This window comes from Chrysemys picta, chromosome 1 (assembly GCF_011386835.1).
Source record: "Chrysemys picta bellii isolate R12L10 chromosome 1, ASM1138683v2, whole genome shotgun sequence".
NCBI lineage: Eukaryota > Metazoa > Chordata > Testudines > Emydidae > Chrysemys > Chrysemys picta.
In genome coordinates, this window is record NC_088791.1 from 327120856 (window position 1) to 327141021 (window position 20166).

Below are 20166 nucleotides of genomic sequence, written 5' to 3' on the forward strand. Positions count from 1 at the left end.
CATCGGTATAACTACATCGCTCAGGGGTATGAAAAATCCACCCCCCTGAGCGACACAGTTATACCAACCTAACCCCCAGAATGGACAGCGCTATGTCAGTGGGAGGGCTTCTCCTATCAACATAGCAAAACCCTCTTGTGGAGCTGGAATAACTACCCCGGTAGGAGAAGCTCTCCCAGCTGCGTAGCAGCCTCTTCATTAAAATGCTACAACAGCACAGCTGCAGCTTTTTAAATGCAGACCTGCCTTAAATGTGTCACTATATGCAATATCGCCAGGGTTACAGGTGTTTTTTCTTAGGCATGGAACAAAGATTTAACTCAGGGGAGGGTATCAGACCATGTAATTCTCAGGATGCCTTTGACAACATCAGTAATTCACTCCTCCCTTCCCTCCAATGTAGAATAGCCCTTAGCCAACTTAATTCTCTTTTTCTCCTCTTCTTATTACAATAAACTCAGGCTGAAAATTGAAGAAAAGCCTTTGTGTATAAATGGCAACCTCCTGTATCTCACCTACTAACAAATGTGCGCGTGGAGTATTACTTAGGGCTGTGTATAGAAATGAGAAATCACCAAAATGAGAGTGAAATTAGAGTCCTGGGAACATTAGCTATTCAAACAAGCCATGCCACATGAGAAATTCAAACTAAAAGCAATCATATGGAAGCAGACAAAGAGCAATTTGCAACCGGCAGACACACAAGAAAATGGAGAAGTCCGTTAAAAAAAGAAAAAAGATATAATAAAACCAGGATCCCGCAGCTTTGTACACAAGCATCATAGCTTATTATGCACAGGAGGCAAAACCTACCCTCACACCTTCCCCCAAAGACTGATCAGAGAGGAACTCTACAAAAGAGTCTCACCCCAGAGCTTCCTCTAATGGGTTTTAACACAAGGGGCGGGGGGGGGGGGGGGTGAGGCAACCTGGGCCATGGTCAGAAAGCCAAATCAAGTGGCAGTAGCATAAGGATATGGATGGTTTTAACTTTTCATGATTGATCTCTTGTTTTTTTTCTGTTCAGATCCTCATGAAGTCACATTTGGACATATCCATCTTTACCATGGCTAAACTCTCATTAGCGTCAGTGGGAATTTTACCTGAGTAAGGACCTCCAGATTTGGTCCTTTACTATTAATATTTATTAAGTGCCATCAGTATACTTGGCCCTGAGCAAGCCAGGATGCCAAGCACAGAAACTCAGTGATGTGCCGGGTTCGAATCATGGCTGCTCAGAGCCATTACATTTGCCTGGCATCACTGGCTTTTCAGTCCCGTTTCTAGATGTTTTGTACTCACCTATTGTACCTTCACGCTAAGGCCACATGCCAGACCTGCTGCCGCATAGTGTTACTCTGGCATTTTATCACGTGAATCAGGGGGTATAGACAGGGAGAGCTCTAGCATAGATAGGAATCTCTACCCCCCCCCCCTTGTGTTGACTCTCTTCACCCATGTTGGGTCTCTTCTTTTCCATGTATGCTTGTGCGTTTACTGTCCCCTCCTGCTATCGCGCTGTGTGCGCTTTCTCTCCACACTGTTCTGTTGCCTGAGAGAAGAGGAAACACTCATCACCAGAAGCAGAAATACCGCTGGGATCCTCTCATTGTCTTTCCCTCCGAATCATTCTGCTGTCAACGGGATAGGCTTTGCCCCCCCACAGAAAGGGTAACAGTTCCACTGCTCACCTCACAGCTCCTGGGGCATGTGCACAAAAAGCTTGTCTCATCGAGGTTTGTACCTTTCTACCAACCCCAGGGGACCCTGAAACTCAACCCAGCTCCCCGACAGCACAGCCCCATTGCAATCACAATCCCCGGCTGTCACTGTCTCAGGAGTCCTTTTAAAAAAGGGCTTCCCCAGTGTGGCTTTGACTATGGAAGAGTGATGGCTATTAATGCAGTACAATGCCCCCAAGCCCATGCAGAGGGGATTAGTTCACTACTTACCTAGCAGAAATACAGGATACTGTATTCCAGCACCAATACTGCTTCCTACAGTCTGTAACTTTTCTTTGGAGGTCTCCCATGCAAGTATTTCATCCAGCCAAATTCTGCTCTTCCAAGACCTGGTGAAGTCACAGCCTAAGGTAATTGGGTCATAGGAGAGGAAGAATAGTATCTTTGTTATTAGATACTTTATCGGTACTCAAGAAACCTGGGTTCAAATCGCAGCTGTACCATAGAGTCTGTGTGACCTTGGGCAAGTCCCTTAATCTCTGTGGCCCTGAGCCACAAAAAGTTATTCAAAAAGAAAGAGGAGTACTTGTGGCACCTTAGAGACTAACAAATTTATTTGGGCATAAGCTTTCGTGGACTAAAACGCACTTCATTAGATGCATGGTTTTTAGCCCATGAAAGCTTATGCCCAAATAAATTTGTTAGTCTCTAAGGTGCCACAAGTACTCCTCATTCTTTTTGCTGACACAGACTAACACGGCTACCACTCTGAAAGTTATTCAAGTGTCTAAATCTCAGGATTAGGCCCCTAAATCCCACTGTTAGGCTCCATTTGACCCTGTAGGTGCCTAAACTCACTTGGCACCTAAGTTTCCAGAGTAAAAGTTCCCTGGGCATCTAAGCCCTCAAGTGATCCATGAAGTGGGTGAAGAGAGGCATTTGCTTGCCTATCTCACATGCAGGGCTCTAATCTGGTAGGCGTGCTCATAGGCCACCCACCGGTTCAGGTCCCGTTCAAACTCCAGCCAGAGGAGGCGGTGGTGGTGCCCACTTCATAACTTTTAGCTCCATAGTAAGTGCGCTCAGCTGGAATGTGGGACACTCCACCTCAAATCCCTCCTCTCTGCCAGAGGGGGAGAAAGGATTTGAGCAGAGATCTCCCACCTCTCTGGAGCATGCTCTATTTACTGATCTATGGGATATCCCCTCCCTCTCTCCTGGTGAAGCTGTTTCCCCATGGACATATAATGAAAGATGGACCAGGCAGACTGGATCCTGGCTCTCCTACCTCCTAGATGGGTGCCTTAACCACTGGCCTATAGAGTCCTTCTGCTCAAATCCTGTCTCCTTCTCAAGCAGAGGAGGGAATTGAACGTAGGTCTCCCACATCCCAGGTGAGTGCTCCAATTATTCGGTTACACGTATAAAGTGGCTACCACCTCTGCACCCTCCAGCTGTTGTGTGTGGAGTCAAGCAGATGCCTAACTCATTCCCGCAAGAACCTACTTAGGCACCTCCAGGGTTCAGCAGGAGTTTTGGGGACTCCAGGCAGCTGGTTCCTGGTTATGGATTACAAGCAGAAATAGGCACCTCCCTGCAGCCCATACTTAGGTGCTGTAAAAGGGTGGAGCTTGTTATACCAATAGAATAAAAACCAGCAGGATCTTATTAAGAGGGATAAGGCAAAGATGCCACATTTATTGTAAATATAATGATAAAGCAAAAGATAAAAATAAACAACGTTGTTTGACTACTTATTCCTATCACTACTTATTTCTTATACACACACACATATATTCGTTTACACAATAATTCATTTAAGTTCTGTATAGGTGTTATAGTTACCAGCCTAGAAGTTGCTCATGCCAAGTTACTGGCCAGGTAGCTTGGTCATGAGGATGGAGCCGAGTCTGTGTCAGGTGCACCTGATGCTCCTGGAGGCTGGCAGCAGAACCAGAGACTCAAAACCCTCAGTCTTGAGAGTCCATTCTTATAGGAATTAATTCCTATGTTAGTCTATGGGAGCTGTTTCATTCTGCTGTTGCTAACTCAATCAGCAGATGGCACATTTCTGGACAAATTCCTGGGCACATTCCTGGTGGCTCCAAACTGTCCAAAGTTTGTGTTTTTCATCCTTCCAGGTGATGGGGTGGATCCCAGTTTACCCTCGGTGGGTTTCTGGTCATCCACTTGACACATTCTTCGGCCGATGGATACTCCCTTTCTAGGCTGGCACCTCTCTAACCCTTCATGTGTATCAAGCATTCATCAGCATACATTCCATATCTTAACCATATTTTAATTTACTGTCTCCACCACTTTTAGGGTGTGTGCTAATTCATTTGAGACTCCCGGCCCTTTAATTACAGAGGGTGGGGGTCTGTCCTAGGAGTCGTTGCTATTACAATGAAGTGAAAGTCACTTAATGGCTTATAGTGTTTGTTTACATTGTATCAATCAAGAACAAAGTCAATTAACTTGTTTGTAAGTTTTACATAGTAATAAAATATCTTTCACAGGATAGATACAATCAATGGTTTCTACAGACAGTAGCTTACAAGTTTTAACAGAAGACCCAAGAGATTTTTGTACTTGGTGAAACTGTTGGATTTTAAAGTGTGGGGGACAAATTATGAGGGGGTCACTGTCACTTGGGGGAATCACTGTTAGTACCTTCTTTAATATCCCTACAAGCTTAGGATAAACCCGTCATCGGCGTCTGCCATTGGCTAACTTAAGTGGCTCCCCATCTAGTGTACTGGCTCTGCAGATCACATTCTAAGGTCCTTGTCTCTCTCCCCATCCATTGTATAGGGCGCCTAGTGCAGGCTTTGTGGATCTCAGTTTTCTAGGAACCTGAGATTTGCAACACCTAAGTCCCTTGGTGGAGCAGGGGCTGTGGGCTTTGATTTCCTCATATATAAAAGGGGGGGGGGGAGAATAATACTTCCTTTCCTCTGGCCTTTCTTTGCCTCGTTCATTTAGCTCTTTGAGACCACCTCTTACTCTGTGCTGTACAAACACAATGGAGCTCCAGTCTCAGGTGGAGCCCCGAGGTGCTACCGACATGCAAATAATAATGGTATTCCAGTTAAAAAGCAAATTTTTTTTCTTTTTTCCTGCTGTTGGCAAGAATTACACAAAAAAGATGATAATGAGAATCTCTGTGAACAGCTGCCATTTTGAATGTCTGAGACCAATTCAAATCTAGATAGAAAATGTCAGCCTGCACCATCCAAGAGCTGCATTTGAAATAATGGTACCTTAATTATCATGCGCATTTTCAAAGTAGGAAAAACAACTTGCTCTCGTTAAGGAGTAATCACTTGCCAGTTCTATTTTCACCATTGAAAGCTGAGTTTGAATTACAGAAGCACATTATAATACCAGCACACTTCAAAATGTATTTTAATAGCACTTAGCAGCACTCAGATAGTCTTAACGAGACGCGATATATCGATCCCGGATAAATCGATTGCTACCCGCCAATACGGCGGGTAGTGAAGACGTACCCTTATTCATGTTGTATAAATCCTTCCTCTGTGAGCAGCCCAACCCATTTCAGGAGTACTATGCAGCATAAGATACTAATCAACTTGAATAGGGTGGAAGACTACAGCTCTAAATAGCCTTTTAAGCATAAATGGCCAATCTCATTGGGGTACTGGAAGGATGCTGAATTCACACCTCTGCTCTTGCTATTGTTTGGATTAAGGGAGTTTTCTGTAAAACCAGTTTAAGAGCATGATAGCAAATTTATGCTGGGCAGCAATACGGTCACGAGAAAAAAACGAAATGTACTTAGAACAAAATTATAGCAGTTCTTAGGCCTGGTCTACACTAGCAAATTAGGTCGTCTTAAGTATATCGTTCAGGAATGTGAAAAATCCACACACCTGACTGATACGTTTAAGATGATCTAAGTCCCTGTGCAGACCATGCTAGGTTGACAGAAGAATTCTTCCATAGGGTAGATTAGTTCTAACTATTTACATACGGTCTCATACATGTCATAACCCTGGTATGTTTTGGCCCACAGGTCAAAAACAAGAATGCAATCTTAATTGGGGAGACAGTTGTTCCTGTCAAGACTAGGCTTGTGTCACAGGATCTCTTTCCAGCTGCACAAAGAAAATTGAATTGTTGATGGTCGAGTCGCTTTGCGTACAAGCTCAAGCTGCCACTAGACCGTCTCTAATATGCCTTTAGAATTTACTATGTTCCTCTGGCAGCAGCAGTGTAATAGGGGCACTTATTGTTTATTCACAGTGCACAAGGTTATTTTTTATTTGGAACAGTTTCTCTGGTATTTATCTCCTATGGTTTGATCCAACTTATTAGTGGAAAGACTCCAACTCTGTTTCAATGCAATTTGGATCAGGTCCTTGCTAATGGCTCTGTCCATCCAGAGATATTCTTGGGTGTTGTGGCTGAGTAACTGATTATCCTTTCCAGGAAAGGATCAGCCCACTGCTCAAGGCCAATATGGCTGTAAGTTTCATGCTGAGGCACTTACACAGGTTGGTCAGATAGGAGAGATCATGTAAATAAAATTTCCCAGTTTCTCGTAGTGGCTCTGAACCTTGCCCTGAGTCCTCCTCCTCCATCTTTAACTGAACAACCTATAGGCTTATGGTCAGCCAAACTCTGCTCACATGCCCACAGGTGCTTCCAGATTTCTGACTGTCATGTGTTGAGTGCTTATGTAGTGAACTCACCAAGTGGTGATGCTGCCAGGACTGAAATTTAATAGAGAAAGGAAAATTTGACCTTTCCAGGTATGTAGTGACTGATTGCTCTAAAAAGGACATATCGGTTATAAATTGTTGCCATATTTTTGGTGGTGTTTTGGGTTTCCAGAAGGGTTTGATGCCATATTCATCCGAAGAACTGAAAAGAAGATCACTGCCTGTGACTCAAACAAGTCTGGTTGATCCAATAGAGCTCAGCTAACAAAAGCAGCTCGTGTGTCTGAGGTATTGTGGGGAACGTGTCTTTCAAGATTGCAGTCAAGTAAATCTGACAGCATTGTAATTGAGTCGGCTTCAGTTAATCTCTCTGTGCATTACAGTATATAATGCATTTACCCATACCCATCCTGCCATGAAAATAAATCACATAAAAACGGTGATATTCATGCAATTAAAATGACAAAGGCCAAAGATTTTCTTTTTTCTAGACAGCAAAGTTTAATTGGGACTGACATTGAAAGAGTGCAATATACATCACTACTTTATTTTGCTGTTTGTACAGATAGCAACTGTTAATTTCCAGCCTCCATGTGCTAGCGATGTTTTAATGGCAGCCAATATGATTGCAATACACAGACTAGCCAATTGGTTTAGGGCCCAGTCCTGAAGTCAATGTTTACATATTCACAAGTAAATGGATGAACAGGTCTGGGTTCTTAATTTAGAAATCAATTGAGAAACTACATCAGTAACATCGAAATATGGGACATTTGTTGTTTTTAGAAGGGCATTTTCAAGTACTGTATTGTTACATGTTTGGGGACTTTTATTGTTTACACTTGTGTGTAGGAGGTTATTTTTTTTTAAGTTAAAATTTGGAAGGTAAACTGAGTGCTCATAAAGGCTTCAACAAGGCATAGTGCATGGAGTGGAGCTAGTTCTCCTTAAACCTATCAGTGGTATCTCTTCTGAAGTTGATGGAACTACACTAGTGTCATACCAAGGTAAGTGAAAAGAGAATCAGGCTCAGAGACTGCATGTTTTTCTTCAGTCCTGCAGGTGTATATCAATTCTGACTCACTACACCTGGTATCCCACTGCTAGACCTATCTGGAACAAAGACTAGCAATTGTACCATATCTTGTAGTAGTTTTAATGGGGAGTGTAGGATGAACTATCAAACTCGCTTTCATTTCTGATCTAAGTCAGAATGTTTAATCCAGATCTCTAAAGGGCAAAGTGTACTAATCTAATTAACCACTTAATGCTACTTTTTTTCGTTAGGAAGCTAGCACAACTAACTTTAAAACAACAGAGCAAAAATATTGTACAATTAAATGCAAAACGTGAACATTTTAAAATGTGTTGAGTGATTTTTTTTTAAAATCAACTTATCAATGACATTTTCCATAAAATATAACGCTTTAGGAGGTATAAAAAAATTTGCAACAGAAATTGTCAGGGAAAAGTGAACTAAAATGTCCAGTATTTTGAACTGAGCATCCATCATTAAATTGTCTGTTATAATGAAGCATGCTGGTATAAGGATGCAGGGTGACTGTCCCTTGAACCTTCACCAAAATAGCTCCTGAAGCTATTCCAGTCTGCAAAATTGTGTTTAAATCAACCTGGAAGTGTCCCTTTAAACAATCAATGCAGTGTATTGTTCAGTATAAAAACAAACATCCATAAACATCTCTCAAATCATGCTTTCACAAACAAAGAATTTTACTAAAGTGCACTAATACTCATGTTACTAAAGAAATGGACACAAAGTAATACACCACAAAAATACTTGACTTTTGTGAGTTTCAAGTTTTAAGGAATAAAAACCTACTAACTATTCCATCCACTGCTAATACATTACAAGATATTACATTTCATTACTTTGGAAGTAAATATGCAACACACAATTTTAACAACATTTGATAGGCTACATTTAAATACACTATTCATAGATTCTAAAGCCAAAAGGAACCACTATGATCATCTAGTCTGACTTCTTGTATAACACAAATAATTCCTACAGCAGAGCTTTTAGAAAAAAACATCCAATCTTGATTTAAAAATGGTCAATGATGGATTGTCCACCATGAACCTTGGTAAATTGTTGCAATGGCTAATTACTCTCTGTTAAAAATTTACATCCTATTTCCTGTGTTAACTTGTCTAGCTTCAGCTTCCACCCATTGGGTCATGTTCTACCCTTCTTTGCTAGATTGAAGAGCCCATTATTAAATATTTGTTCCCCATGTAGGTACTTATAGACTGTAATCAAGTCATACCTTGACCTTCTCTTTGTTAAGCTAAATAGAAAGACTCAAGGAGCTCAATCACTACAAGGCATATTTTCTAATTCTTTAATCATTCTTGTGGCTTTTCTCTGAACTTTCTCCAATTTATCAACATCCTTCTTGAATTGTGGGTACCAGAACTGGACACAGTATTCCAGCAGTGGTTGCACCAGTGCCAAATACGGAAGTAAAATAACCTCTCTACTCCTACTTGAGATTTGCGTTTATGTGTCCCAGTATCGTATTAGCTCTTACGGACACAGTGTCACACCGCGAACTCAACTGATTATCCATCATGAGCCCCCAATCTTTTTTTAGAGTCACTGCTTCCTAGTATAAGCAGTAAGACTCCTGTAAGTATTGCCTACATTCTGTTCCTAGATCGATATTTACATTTAGCTGTATTAAATGCACATTGTTTGCTTGTGCCCAGTTTACCAAGTGATCCTGAGCACTCTGAGTCATGGACCTGTCCTCTTCATTATTTACCACTTCATAATTTTTGTGTCATCTGCAACCTGTATCAGTGATGATTTTGTGTTTCTTTACAGGTTCTTGATAAAAATGTTAAATAGCGTAGTGCCAAGAACCAATCCCGGTGGGACCCCACTGGAAACAGACCCACTCGATGATGATGCCCTACTTAGTTATATTTTGAAACTTATCTGCTAGCAAGTTTTTAATCCACTTAATGTGTACCATGTTAATTTTATATCGTTCTAGTTTTTTTAATCAAAATGTTGTGTGGTATCAAGTCAAGCGTCTTAGAAATCTAAGTATATTAGGTCAGCACGATTACCTTTATCAACCAAACTTGTAATCTCATCAAAAAAGATGTTTGTTTGACAGGATCTATTTTCCATAAACCCATGTTGATTTGCATTCATTGCATACCCTCCTTTAGTTCTTTATTAATTGAGTCCTATATCAGCCACTCCATTATCTTGCCTGGAATCAATGTCAGGCTGACAGGCCTTACCCAGGTCATACTGTTTACCCTTTTTAAAAGATGGCACATTAGCTTTCTTCCAGTCTTCTGGAACTTCCCCAGAGCCCCAAGACTTGTTGAAAATCAACATTAATTGTTCAGCAAGCTCCTCAGACAGCTCTTTAAAAACTTTTGGATGCAAATTATCTGGACCTGCTGATTTAAAAATGTCTAACTTTAGTAGCTTCTGTTTAACAGTCTCCAGACATACTAGTGCAATGAAAAGAGAGTTATCACCACATGGTAGTGTGATCACCACGTCATCTGTTTTTTACCCAAATACAGGATACATATAGGTCCTGAACACTTCTGCCTTTTCTGCACTATTATTGATAATTCCACCATTTCCATCTAGTAATATCAAGAAAGCAACAAAATGTTTGTATTATATAAAAGTCACCAGTGAGTGGTGAATATATTTATCATTGTAGTTAAGGAAGAATTCGGACTGAGGTAAGTTGTTGTAGTGTGTATGCGTTTGTGTGTGTGTGTGTGTGTGTGTAAGAGCATTGGCATATTTGTTTTAGCAACAAGCACAGAGGCTAGTTAGTTTATTAAACCCTGGGGCTTTGTAAAGGGCATATAACATGGTGAGTGCCATGAGAAGTTACTTAATTGTACAGTAACTGGATTTCTTGGAGACGTGTTGTCCCTATGCGCATTCTACCGAAGGTGTGCGTACACGTCATGTGTTAGAGACCTAAGCTTTTGGGCCAGCAGTACCCACAGAGTACCCATGTGCTCTCCAGTTTTTGTGTTCCATTGTGAGGGCTTACAAGGGCGCCATCTGCCATTCAGTTCCTTCTCACTGCAGAATCACTAAGATAAAGATTCTGAGGTAGAGGGGATAGTAGGTCAGGTTGTGGAATGTGCATATGAACAACACACCTCGAAGAACTCTAGTTACTGTACATGGTAAGAAACTTCCCATTCTCCTTCATGGGCTGGTCCATATGCACATTCCACTGATGGCGACTCCCAAGCAATGAATGTGTTAAAGAGGTGGGAGTTTGGAGTAGTTATATGAATAATGAATGGAGAACAGCTTTACCAAGTGCAGTATCAGACCTGGAAGAGAAGGATACATAAGAATGGCCATACTGGGTCAGACCAAAGGTCCATCAATGCCCAGTATCCTGTCCTCTGACAGTGGCCAATGGCAGGTGCCCCAAAGGGAATGGACAGACAGGTTATCATCAAGTGATCCATGCCCTGTCACCCAATCCCAGCTTCTGGCAAACAGAGGCTAGGGGCACCATTCCTGCCCATCCTGGCTAATAGCCATTGATGCACCTATCTTCCATGAATCTATCTAGCTCCCTTTTGAACCCCGTTATAGTATTGGCCTTCACAACATCCTCTGACAAGGAGTTCCAGAGGTTGACAGTGTGTTGGGTGAAAAAATACTTTCTTGTGTTTGTTTTAAACCTGCTACCTATTAATTTCATTTGGTGGCCCCTTGTTCTTGTATTATGAGAAGGAGTAAGTAACACTTCCTTATTTACTTTTTCTATACCACTCATGATTTTATAGACCTCTATCATATCCCCCCTTAGTCACCTCTTTTCCAAGCTGAAAAGTCCCAGTCTTATTAATGTCTCCTCATACGGAAGCCGTTCTATACCCCTAATCATTTTTGTTACCCTTTTCTGAACCTTTTCCAATTCCAATATATCTTTTTTGAGATGGGGCAACCACATCTGCAAACAGTATTCAAGGTGTGGGCATACCCTGGATTTATATAGTGGTAATATGATATTTTCTGTCTTATTATCTACTCCTTTCCTGATGATTCCCAACATTCTGTTCGCTTTTTTGACTGACACTGCACATTGAGTGGATGATTTCAGAGAAGAAGCCACAATGACTCCAAGATCTTTCTTGAGTGGTAACAGCTAATTTAGACCCCATCATTGTATATGTATAGTTAGGATTATGTTCGCCAATGTGCATTACTTTGCATTTATCAACATTAAATTTCATCTGCCATTTTGTTGCCCAGTCACCCAGTTTTGTGAGATCCTTTTGTAGCTCTTCACAGTCTGCTTTGGACTTAACTATCTTGAGTAGTTTTGTATCATCTGCAAATTTTGCCACCTCACTGTTTACCCCTTGTTCCAGATCGATTATGAATATGTTAAATAGGACTGGGCCCAGTACAGATCTCTGGGGGACACCACTATTTACCTCTCTCCATTCTGAAAACTGACCATTTATTCCTACTCTTTGTTTCCTATCTTTTAACCAGTTACCAATCCACGACAGGACCTTCCCTCTTATCCCATGACTGCTTATTTTGCTTAAGAGCCTTTAGTGAGGGATCTTGTCAAAGGCTTTCTGAAAATCTAAATACACTATATCCATTGCATCTCCTTTGTCCACATGCTTGTTGACCCCCTCAAAGAATTCTAGTAGATTGGTGAGGCATGATTTCCCTTTACAAAAATCATGTTGACTATTTCCCAACAAATTATGTTCATCTATGTGTCTGACAATTTTGTTCTTTACGATAGTTTCAACCAATTTGCCCGGTACTGAAGTGAGGCTTACTGGCCTGTATTTGCCAGGGTCACCTCTGGAGCCCTTTTTAAAAATTGGCATCACATTAGCTATCCTCCAGTCATTTGGTACAGAAGCTGATTTAAATGATAGGTTACAGATGACAGTTAGTAGTCCTGCAATTTCACATTTGAGTTCCTTCAGAACTCTTGGGTGAATACCATCAGGTCCTGGAGACTTATTACTGTTTAGTTTATCAATTTGTTCCAAAACCTCCTCTAATGTCATCTCAATTTGGGACAGTTCCTCAGATCTGTCACCCAAAAAGAATGGCTCAGGTTTGGGAATCTCCCTCACATACTCAACCGTAAAGACCGATGCAAAGAATTCATTTAGTTTCTCTGCAATGGCCTTATCATCTTTGAGTGCTCCTTTAGCATCTCGATCGTCCAGTGGCCCCACTGGTTGTTTAGCAGGCTTTCAGCTTCTGATGTATTTAAAATTTTTTTTGCTATTACTTCTGGAGTCTTTAGCTAGCTGTTCTTCAAATTCTTTTTTGGTCTTTCTATATTTTTACAATTCATTTGCCAGAGTTTATGCTCTTTTCTATTTTCCTCATTAGGATTTATCTTCTACTTTTTAAAGGATGCCTTTTTACCTCTCACTGCTTCTTTTACTTTGTTGTTTAACCACAGTGTCTCTTTTTTGGTTCTCTTCCTATGTTTTTTAAATTGGGGTATACATTTAAGTTGAGACTCTATTATGGTGTCTTTAAAAAGTTTCCATGCAGCTTGCAGGGATTTTACTTTTGGTACTGTACCTTTCAATTTCTGTTTTACTAACCTCCTCATTTTTGTGTAGTTCCCCTTTCTGAAATTAAATGCTACAGTGTTGGGCTGCTGTGGAGTTTTCCCCACCACAGGGATGTTAAATTTAATTATAAGGTTACTCACTTTGTGCAGTAACTGAGGTTCTTCAAGATGGTTGTCCCTGTGGGTTCTCCACTTTAGGTGTCTTGGTGCCCTGCGCTTCCAGTTGGAGACTTGTGGTAGCCGTGCCCTGGCTGGCTGCTCCGAGCGGCTACCCCACGTGTGCAGCCAACCATCACCCACTTCCTTCTCTACCCCAGAGGATCGAGCCGAAACTCTGAAGCAGAGGCCGAGTGGGTCCAGGTTTAGGAGAGGAGTGGTGAGTTGTGCCCACTCCTGTCTCCACTTCCTCCTCTTCATCACTGGAGAGAGGAAAGGCCGAGCCAGCGGGTGTAGTGATAAAGCTTGGCCCTGACCTGGGTGGGGTGCTATCGGTGCCAAAGAGCAAAGTTCCCGGGGTGGAAGCAATGAGTAGGTCCACATGGCTGACAAACTGTTGCGATACAGGGAGACTCGGTGTCTGTAACGCAGGCAAACTCAGGCTGGGAACTAGAGGGAGCGTTATCGGTGGCGCAGATTTGTCATATTGCATTGGTGCAGCAGGTGGCACCATAGCGCTGCTCTGGGCCTGAGGTTTCTGATCCCTCGGTGCTGAGCTATGAGGCTTAGTTTTGCTGCTATGACAGTGAGACTGCACAGGGTCTTTTGCTCCTCGGGACGTCTCGGTACTGGACGGTCCCGGTGCCTCGTGGTCCAGCGCTTTTGCTGCTGTTGATACTGGGGCAGTTTTTGCAGTTGGGGATCGCTTTTTGGACGCGAATCCCGCAGTGGCGAGGAGTGAGGCTGCTTTTTTGTGGCTTTGGTAGAACCAGGGTCCTTTACAGAGGACCCCATACAGTAACTCCTCACTTAAAGTCATCCCGGTTAACGTTGTTTCAATGTTAAGTTGCTGATCAATTAGGGAACATGCTCGTTTAAAGTTGCACAATGCTCCCTTATAATGTTGTTTGGCAGCTGCCTGCTTTGTTCACTGCTTGCAGAAAGAGCAACCCATTGGAACTAGCTGGTGGGGGCTTGGAACCAGGGTGGACCGGCAACCCCCTATCAGCTCCCCGCTCCCTTAAGTTCCCTGTGTGGCAACCGCCCAGCAGGTTATCAACCGCCGGCAGTTCAGCTGTCCCTCCCCCCACTGCTATGTGCTCCTCCTGCTCTCTGCCTTGGAGCTGCTCCCAGGGGCCTCCTGCTTGCTGTGCGGGGGGGGGTGTTAATGTCAGGGTATTCCCCCTCCCCCTCCCTCCCCTCGCTCCCTGCTCCTTTACCCCATCCGGCTATCTTCACAGAGCAGCGGGGGACAGGACAGGGCTCAGGACAGAGGGAGTTTGCTGGCAGTAGTTGCTGTCTCAACTTGCTGTCTCAACTTGCTGATCAACTTAAAAAGGCAATGTATGTAGAGTGCAGTCAGCATACTTAAAGGGGCAATGCAGTTTCTTTCTCACACATTGTGTGTGTCTCTGTCTCTCTCTGCCATGTTGTCCCCCCTCCCTCCATTCATGCTGCCTTATAGAGTGTGAGGCTACATTAACAACATGTTAACCCTTGAGGGCTCAGCCAAGTGCTAGTTCATCATTCAGCTCTAAGGCATTCCCTGGGAAATATCCCACCCTCTGACTCCACCACCTCCACCAAACTTCACAATCATCATTACTGTGTACAATATTAAATTGTTTAAAACTTATACTGTGTGTGTATGTATATATAGTCTTTGTCTGGGGAAAAATTTTTCCCTGGAACCTAACCCCTGCTATTTACATTAATTCTTATGGGGAAATTGGATTCGCTTAACATCGTTTCGCTTAAAGTAGCATTTTTCAGGAACATAACTACAACATTAGGTGAGGAGTTACTGTATCTGAAGCAGCTGTAGGTGAGGATTGGTGAGGAGCTGTCCTGGAGTCAGGGTTGGAGGGATCTCTCCATCATAAAAGGTTTAATTGGAGGTCCCCCGTGCCTTTCTTGTCTGTGCTGTGTGTTCCTTGCAGTGGGGACACTTTTCAGTAATGTGTGTCTCCTGCAGACAATGGACACACTGCGAGTGGCCGTCTGTCACTGGTATTGAGAGTCTGCAAGTCAGACAGCGCTTGAAACCCGGAGAGCCAGGCATGTCCAAGAGGCTAGCTGCATAAAGAATGGGAATAGTTCCGGCTAATGCCTCTTCAGCGACTGCCTGCCTGAGGTGCGGAGAAAAAAAGAGAAAGTTTTTTTGTTTTGTTTTTTAAATGTGAAAACGAAAGGAAATAAACAGAGAGATAAACAATGAGGAAAATTAACTGAGAAAAGGGCAGAAATTAAAGGAATATGAGTAGATAAGGACCAAAACCAAGGGTGGAAGAGAAGGAACTGGGTGGCAGTTGGCTGCACGCGTGGGGTAGCCACTCGGAGTGGTGCGAGGCCACCTGGGGTACTGCTACCACAAGTCTCTGACTAGAAGTGCAAGGCGCCAAGATACCTAAAGTGGAGCACAGGAACACTCCTCGAAGAAGTAGCTTCAGTTAGGGCATAATGTCATGTGGATTGATGCCAAAGTAGCTGCCTTACAAATATTTGATATTGGTAAGTTCAGCAGTGATGCTGCTTTTGCAGTTTGTGCCCTACTGTAATGAACTCTAACTACTGAAGGTGGATCTACCTTGGCCACTTCATAGCATGTTTTAATACAATCAACCATCCAGTCTGATAGTCTCTGGAATGAAATTGTAGAGCCTTTCATCATTTCCACAATAGAAACACACAGTCTTGGTAAGTAGTAAGCCAGGGCTTTTCTCACATCCAGCGTATACAGTATTGCCTCAGATCTGGATCTGTGAGACTTTGAGAAGACTACCAAGAGGTGAATCTGTTGCTTCAGATGGAATTCTGTCACCACCTTGGGAAGAAATTTAGGACGTGTCCTCACAGACACTTTTGACCGTATACAGCCGGTCAGCCATTAGTGCCTGAATTTCTCCCACTCTTTTAGCGGAAATTATGGTGATCAAAAATGCCATTTTCATTGACAGATGTAGCAGAGAGGAGAAGCCATGAGTTTGAAGGGTGGTCCCATGAGGGCTGTAAGTACTAGTTTCAGGACTCAAAGGGGAACCAGTTTTCTCACAAGTGCAAACACTTTAATTAGGCCTTTCAGGAACCTGATCGCTGTCAGATGAGAATATATTGCATGGTCCTCCACCGGCGGGTGGTGAGCTAAGATTGCCACCAACTGCACCTAGACAGAACTTGTCTTCCTTTTTAATTTGAGTAAGTAGTCAAGAATGTGTGTGATCGAGGAGTGGAGTGGACTCAGAGTGTAGTTGGCACCAGAAGGAGAACCTTGTCCATTCAGCCAGGTTAGTTTGTCATGTTGATTCTTTCCTACTTTTTATTAGATCTTCCCTCACTGGAAAAGTGAAAGCCCACTCAATCAATGACATCCATCCAGTCCCCATGCTGTGAAGTGCAGGTATGGTAGATTCAGGTGCAGGATTTTCCCTCAGTTCTGAGACAGCATGTCTGAAAATGTCTGCTAGCATGGTCTGTAATCCAGATAGGTATACTGCTGATAGAATTCGGTGGTTGATGCACCAGTTCCAGAGTCTGATGGTTTCTTGGCAGAGTAGGGATAACCTGACCCCACCTCGTTTGTTGATTTAAAACATGGTGGTCAGATAGTACAAATCATGATTAACAAACTGCCCTTCTATTAGATGGAGAAAGGACTCTTGGGCTTTCTGTTCAGCTCTGAGTTCTAAGAGATTGATGTACATTCTTTTCTCTCTTGTGACCTACAGTTCCTGTGTCATTAATTCATCTATATAGGCACCCCATCCCTGTAAGAACGTGTTTGTGAAAACAGTCCTAGTTGGTAGGCGTGCTCTGAAGGGGACCTCCTTGCATGTGTTCAGTGAGTCCTTCCTCCATTTCAACAAGGACAGGACCATGAATGGGATGACAAGCATGTCCAAGTAGTTCTTAAAGGGTATATAGACTCACTTCAAGGAGCAGTGGAGAAGACTAGCATATGGCATCACAAGCATGCAAGTGGCCATATGACTTAGAAGAGAGAGGCATGCTCTTATGCTGGTGTTTGGGTTTCTTTCTAGTTGAATTAAGGGTGGACACTTTCTTTAATTTGTCCAGAGGGAAGGTGGCCTTGGTGGACTTTATAGTCACGCCAATGAATGTAATCCTCTGAACTGGGGTTAAGGCTGATTTTCTGCATGTTGATTCTCAGGCCTAACTTCTTGAAAAGGTCAAGAGTGATGCAAATGGCTTCAGAAGTCCAAGGAGATTTCACCCATACTAGCCAATCATCCAGGTCAGGGTATACGCTGATGTTGGCAGCATACTTCAGAAGACTCACTACTGAGAGCACCTAGTTGAAGACTTTTGGTACTGTGGAAAGTCTGAAGGGCAGTACCTGGTATGGGTAGTGATCCTGGCTCACTGTGAATCTCAGGAAGTTCCTGTGGGATGGAATGATGGAGATGTGGAAGTATGCATCTTGAAGATCAAGACATGCAAATCAGTCTCCTGATTCCAGAGTTAGGATTATCATTGCCAGAGTGATCATATGAAATTTTGACTTGCGAATGAAGGTGGTGAAGTATTTGAAGCCCAGGTCACTAGCCTCCTTTTTTTTTTTTCAAATTGAGAAAATAGTTTCTGTTAAATCCCTTCCCCCCTTAGCATAGAGGGACCTCTTCCATCGCCCCCAGGGACATGAAGACCCTTGGATGTAGTAGATCCTCATGAGAAGAGTCCCTGAAAAGGGAAAGGGAAGGGGGGCTGAGTATAGGCATCAAAGAAAACTGGATGGTGTAGCAATGTGTTATTGTGTCCATGGTCCATTGGTCAGTGGTGGTAAGGGACCAAGCATGCCTCAAGTGAAATAGTCAATTTCTGAAGGGGAGGCCTTTGATCTCTGCAGCTGATGGTGGTAGAACACGTCTTTTGACCATCCCATCAAAACGAATGTTTCTGGGAGTGGGAAGACTGGGTGGTTTGTAATAAAGCCAAGGGTTGTCTCCTTTTATGGAAATGCTGATGTTTCCTGGGTGGTTCTGCCAACCTTTGGTGGTAGAAAGGCAGTGCAATTGGTCTCTTGAAGTTTAAAGTTGTTTTATGTGTTTCCTCTTAGGAGCTGGCGTGTAGACTCCAAGGGAATGAATGGCTCTTGAAGTCTTCAACATATAGAGTATCTCGTCTATTTTAGAGCTGAACAATTCAAATCCTTCAAAGTGCAGATTCTCCACCATTGTTCGGTCTTCTTTGAGGAATCCTGATTCTTGAAGCTGTGATGCTTATCACATAAAAGACAGCCATTGTCATTGATCTGGCAGCCATATCTACAGCCTCCAGCACTCTTGGAGGCTTGCCCTGGCTATGAGTTGGCCTTCATTAATTAGGGAAGTGAAATCCTCATGAGCCTTTTTGGGCAGATTACCTGCAAAGGCAAGCTGCCTCATGTATACAGAAGTCATATCCAGCTAATATGGGATGAATATTGGCCACACGGAACTGTAGGCTTTCTAGAGTAAGCCTTCCAGCCAAATCTAGCCTCTTTGGCTCTCTTTCTTTGGGGGTGGACCTGAATTGTTTTGCCTTTTTGTTTGCAGCACTGACCACAAGGGTGTTTGGGGTAGGGTGGGTAGAATTCCACATCCTTAGGAGGCACCTGATATTTTCTGTCTGCCTTGGAGGAAGTAGGAAGCACCAAAGCAGGTGTCTGCCACAGTCTTAGCAGGGTCTATGATACCCCTTCCTGTCAATAAGACTATCTTTCCCACGGAGGAGGCCTGAAGTATGTCCACCATTTGTATGTCTGTTGTTGTACCTCTTCAATAGGGATTTGGAGGGCCTCAGCCATCCTTTTCAGTAGTTTTTGAAATCCCTTATAGTTGCCCATCTGTGGGGCCATCAGCCCCACAGCAACCTCTTTGTCCTCTGCTTGAAGCTGTGTCGGAACCAGAAAGGGTTATTGGGGTGTTCGTATGTGCAGTGCCGTGGAGGAGACAGTATTTGCTCCCTCAGACGACAATTGCTCTGAGCCGACCATGGTCCCCAACAAAGGCACCATGGGCAGTGGTGAGTAAGAGTCTGGTAGCAAGGGATTAGAGAACCATTAACTTGGGTTCGGTGGATCCCAATATCATTCTTACAGGGAGTTCTGATACTCCTCACAAGATGTAAAGGGCTGTGGTGAGAAGCTGGGTGAGTCAAGATGTTGCTGGTACAGATATTCCTTGACCGCCAATTCCGAACATCAAGCTGAGGAGAATGTGCAGGCTGGATTCATAGGCAATGCAGTGGACCCATGGTGCTGCAGAAGTGGATACGGTAGGTGCCGAATGAAGTGCTGACAGCAGGGGAAGATTGGAGTTCTACAGAGCCATTGGTGCTAAGAATCTGAATGGTGCCATGTGAGGTGGCGTAGACAGGTGACCTGGAACCAGATTTTCCCACAGCAGTGTTGCAGTTTCCACTAGCGTCATGGTATGGTGCCCTGATCAGCCTGGTTCTGGTGCCAAGAGCCTGTGCCACGGCCACTGAGATAGATATCATTGGGGTTTCATGGCAAACTTTTCCCCAAAGTCCTGGATTTCGGTGCTGGGCATTACAATACCGTATGGTCAGACTCAGCTCAGGATCGAGCTTCGATAGGAACCATTCCAGACTGTGGAGTCTCACATAATTATTGGTATCATGGGAAGCTTTCTTTAGAAGAAACCATAGTAGGCAATCTACCTCTGGGACTTCTGGCTTCCTGCTGTCTGTCTGAGGACAATGTTGTTGTTCTAGTCGGACAATAAGCCTGCACTTATGATCTGGGGCTCTGAAGGTTCCCATGCGGAGGGTTGGGGGGTGTCGAATAAGCCTGGTTTGAAAGCGTATATCATGGACTTAGTCATTAGGAAGACCTGAAGGCGGGCCTTCCTGTTCTTCCTAGCCCGACAGCTTAAGGTCTCACAAAGGGCATATTTACTGGGACTGTGAGATTCTCCCAGACAGGGACACAACAAGTATCCATCACAAGCTGGGATAGCTCCCTTGCACGAGAGGCAGCATTTGAATTCGGGAGAACTGGATGACACCATACTGGCGACGAAT

At 43.4% G+C, this 20166-nt stretch overlaps 1 protein-coding gene and 1 long non-coding RNA gene across 2 annotated transcripts in view; one reads left to right on the plus strand and one right to left on the minus strand.

Moving 5' to 3' along the window:
- Positions 1-326: 326 nt before the first annotated feature.
- PANX1 (pannexin 1) overlaps positions 327-20166 on the minus strand; it is a 72095-nt gene continuing 52255 nt past the window's right edge. The window contains exons 5-6 of the mRNA XM_024110879.3: positions 1953-2087; positions 327-1552 (exon numbers count right to left, since the gene is read on the minus strand). Coding sequence (XP_023966647.2) covers positions 1452-1552; positions 1953-2087 — 236 coding nt within the window. The 3' untranslated portion in view covers positions 327-1451. The remainder of the gene's footprint in view (positions 1553-1952; positions 2088-20166) is intronic.
- On the plus strand, positions 15279-17123 carry LOC135980932 (uncharacterized). Its single transcript, XR_010597898.1, has 2 exons — positions 15279-15382; positions 15453-17123. It is a non-coding gene; the product is annotated as an uncharacterized LOC135980932 (long non-coding RNA).